This window comes from Hippocampus comes, unplaced genomic scaffold, assembly GCF_001891065.2.
Source record: "Hippocampus comes isolate QL1 unplaced genomic scaffold, H_comes_QL1_v1.1 scaffold381, whole genome shotgun sequence".
NCBI classification, from domain to species: domain Eukaryota; kingdom Metazoa; phylum Chordata; class Actinopteri; order Syngnathiformes; family Syngnathidae; genus Hippocampus; species Hippocampus comes.
This window is the reverse complement of record NW_017805016.1, coordinates 151,207-154,423: the sequence shown is the minus strand read 5'-3', so window position 1 is coordinate 154,423 and position 3,217 is coordinate 151,207. Positions and strand designations below refer to the sequence as shown.

The window sequence follows — 3,217 nt, the reverse complement described above, 5'->3', positions numbered from 1 at the left end:
TCTAGATCAGGGGTGTCAAACTCATTTCACATTGTGGGCCACATACGGACTCGGTAGATGTCAAGTGGGCCGGACCATTAAAATGATACAATACTTTGCTATAAATAACCAAAACAATATGTCTTTCTTTTGTTTTGGTATAAAGAAGCACAAGAACATTAGGAAAATGTTGAAATTTAATGAACATATCTTTTACAAAACATTTCATGAAGCACCTTACATTTCCTTCGACAAATGTGCAATTTACTTTTATCATTCACATATATGCATTGCAACTGATCCCACTGATTGTACAAACTTTAACAAGTAATTGGTATTGAAAAATATAGTAATGCACTTTAAGATTAAACAAGATTCATAAAGAAAGCAAGTTTTAAAGCATTTACACGTGCATATAAAATCTAAATGTAATCCCTGCCTGCACTTTACAAACTAAGGAGAGTGCTATTAAATGTGTAAATGTGAGAGTGCTATTGATAGCGTCTGCTGTCATGGGTCTGTCTCAGTGACAGACTGAGGCTGCTGTTGTCTTCTTCTCTGATCAAAACAGTGTCCCCTTGCGGATACTCAATGAATTGCACCTGATTAAAAATATTAATTCTGTGTCTTTAATGCATTTTTTTCACTTTTACATTATCCTGCGGGCCTGATTGAACCTACTTGCGGGCCGGTTCCGGCCCGCGGGCCGTATGTTTGACACCCCTGAAATACAGTATACAGTTTATACTAGGGCTGCAACTAGCGGTTATTTTAGTAATCAATTAATTGATGAATCGGATAAAAAAATATAACATGTTTCAACTTAAACACACTTTTACACGGCACTGTAGCTTGACGACACAGTTGACGAAAAAGGGTTAGCCAGAATGTCACATTGTTCCCTTTAATGCCATACTAAAAGCCCTGCAGCTTTATCAGTGGGCCACATAACATTTACAGAAGGAAGTCCGCCCACTGTTGTGCATTTCAAAGCCCCAGCAGTAGACCGACTAAAAAGTCAGTCGTGAGACAATACATCAGAAGAGGGGACGCAAGCAGCAACAAAGGCAGAGTTACGCTCATTGAAAAGTTCCCTGTGGTCGTTCCTTCAGAGGCCCACTTTGTGTCTTGCCTAATCAGAATTCAACAGCAGTACGTTAATACAAAGTCTAAGAGAGAATTAGTCATGTACATTTCAGGAAGAAGGACAAATGGAGACTTGTTATAATGAGGAGGAAGTCAATGATGAGATGAGAAGTCTTATGAGGAAAAGATTATATTATCAACCCACACAATGCTCGGTAGGCAAGATCCTACCTGCTTGATCGCTGTCACTGTAATCACAAAACATAAGGGTAGGCCGCTGGTGACTGGACTGGTGGGGGTGTCCACTATCACCTAGTGAAAAAAAAATAAAACCAGTAAGATCGAAAGTGTACTACATTTGTAACCTTCACACTGCAAAGATAACGGCTTGCTTTGAATCAGCACAGTGCGGAGTTGATCAGCGGCAGATGCGTGTTGGTGAGAGAAATGAGTGAGGAAGTGGTTTGGTGGGGCAGGCCTTCTTCCAGTAAATGCAGGGTGTAGTCTGTGTCTTGGCCACGGGACTATTACTCCCCTGAATCGTGGATCAGTCAGAAACACTGGAGGAACGGATGTTTTGTACAAACTGGCTTATTCTGTCGGCCCAAAACATTGTCAGACTTGCATTACCAGTTTCATGTCTGTGTGCACAAAAGCTGAAGCATGAGAGTTTTATGGTGGAGTTTTAGAATTTGAAGCAGTAATCGGTTAATCCCAAACAGCCCGCTGCCGAGCACCACCTGACCAAAGCTTGCTGCTAAAACCACCCAACTGGCCTTCTATAACAATCATGAGATTTACACTGGAATTTATGATCTGGTCTCTCTCACTAATCCACAACACAATCACCTGTAAAAGCAAGACTAATAGTGGGGTACAAACAACCACACAGATTTTTAAAATGTGACACACGTGAGATGCACCAGCACAGGATTTCCACATATGACCTTGTGCTGTAGTAACAAGACTGACCTGTGAGAGGCAGTGTGGTGCCACAGGGCAACCAGATAGCCGGTTTAAAAAAAAAAAAAAAAAAAAAAAAAACGATGAGAAATACAAGCAAGCAGGTTAGGTGGTTAGGTGTTATCTTGTCTGCCATCTACAACATAGATGAAAACTCATTATACCGGTGTAACATTTACAATTTGTCCACCCCACGGGTTTCTTAGCAGATAGGAGACCAACATTTCCTCTTAAAGCACCCAGGCAGCAGAATAGTCTTTAGAGATGATCATCAGATGATCAGGCTTTTGTTGACTTTGACTGGAAATGGGAGCGGGTGGGGAAATTCAGTGTTCCCACATGAGCAGGACTGCAACTGAAAACATAAGTACCTAAAAACATCTTTCCCCAAATGAATGGAAATGCTACTAATCTATTCCAGAGCCCCCCCTCCCCCGGCAATAAAATGCCATTGCGTTTTTAATAAGAAAAGAAGCACTCTATAATATTATACTTCATAAAACCATAACTGTATTGACATAAACAGTATGTACTGAAAAACTGTGCCATATTTTTGGGCTTCGCTTCCATGGACATTGTGCTGGTCATTCTGCTGTACCCCCAATGGCCACCTGGGGGCAGTACAACATTAACACTCAACACTGACTGCCTACATGTGTTGCTGCACTATTTGTGGTCAAATATGTTTGAAAGGTTGTAAGGGGAGGAAATGCGCTATTCAAATAAAGCTGCCTTGCCTCACTTCACCTTATAACAATATGACATCGATGCAGTTTGTTCTCCTCTTTATGCCGTTTTTCATTGTTTGCATGGACTAAAATGACTTCCCCTAAGGCAAAGCCACATGGTTGTTTTAATGACACAGGATGTTATTCTTTGTATTGTTTGCCAGTAATCTTCAACTGGGAGTGGCAATAAATATCTTGAAGCCTCTTTTTTGATGAACTATTCATGTTTTGGTGCTTGTAAAATGAGAGGAGTTCAGTGCTACAAGAGAGCATTCCTATCTCAAATTTTGCACTCAAAGAAAAAAAATAAAATAAAAATTTGGTCCGAACTACAGTTAGTATGTCCAAAGGTCAGGTCATTCCTATCACATGGCACCAATGTATAAACTATTTTAGTTTGGAGTCTAAAGAACAACAAAGCATCGAGATATATATATATATATATATATATATATAAATAA

General features: G+C 40.0%; 1 protein-coding gene across 4 annotated transcripts in view; it reads right to left on the bottom strand.

The window, feature by feature from the left end:
- The window catches only part of atp11c (ATPase phospholipid transporting 11C (ATP11C blood group)), a 98,934-nt gene that overhangs the window by 24,169 nt on the left and 71,548 nt on the right, over nucleotides 1–3,217 (bottom strand). For all 4 annotated transcript variants that reach the window (XM_019863305.1, XM_019863306.1, XM_019863307.1 and 1 more), the window contains one exon: nucleotides 1,297–1,377. In XM_019863305.1, the coding sequence (XP_019718864.1) occupies nucleotides 1,297–1,377 (81 nt within the window). The remainder of the gene's footprint in view (nucleotides 1–1,296; nucleotides 1,378–3,217) is intronic.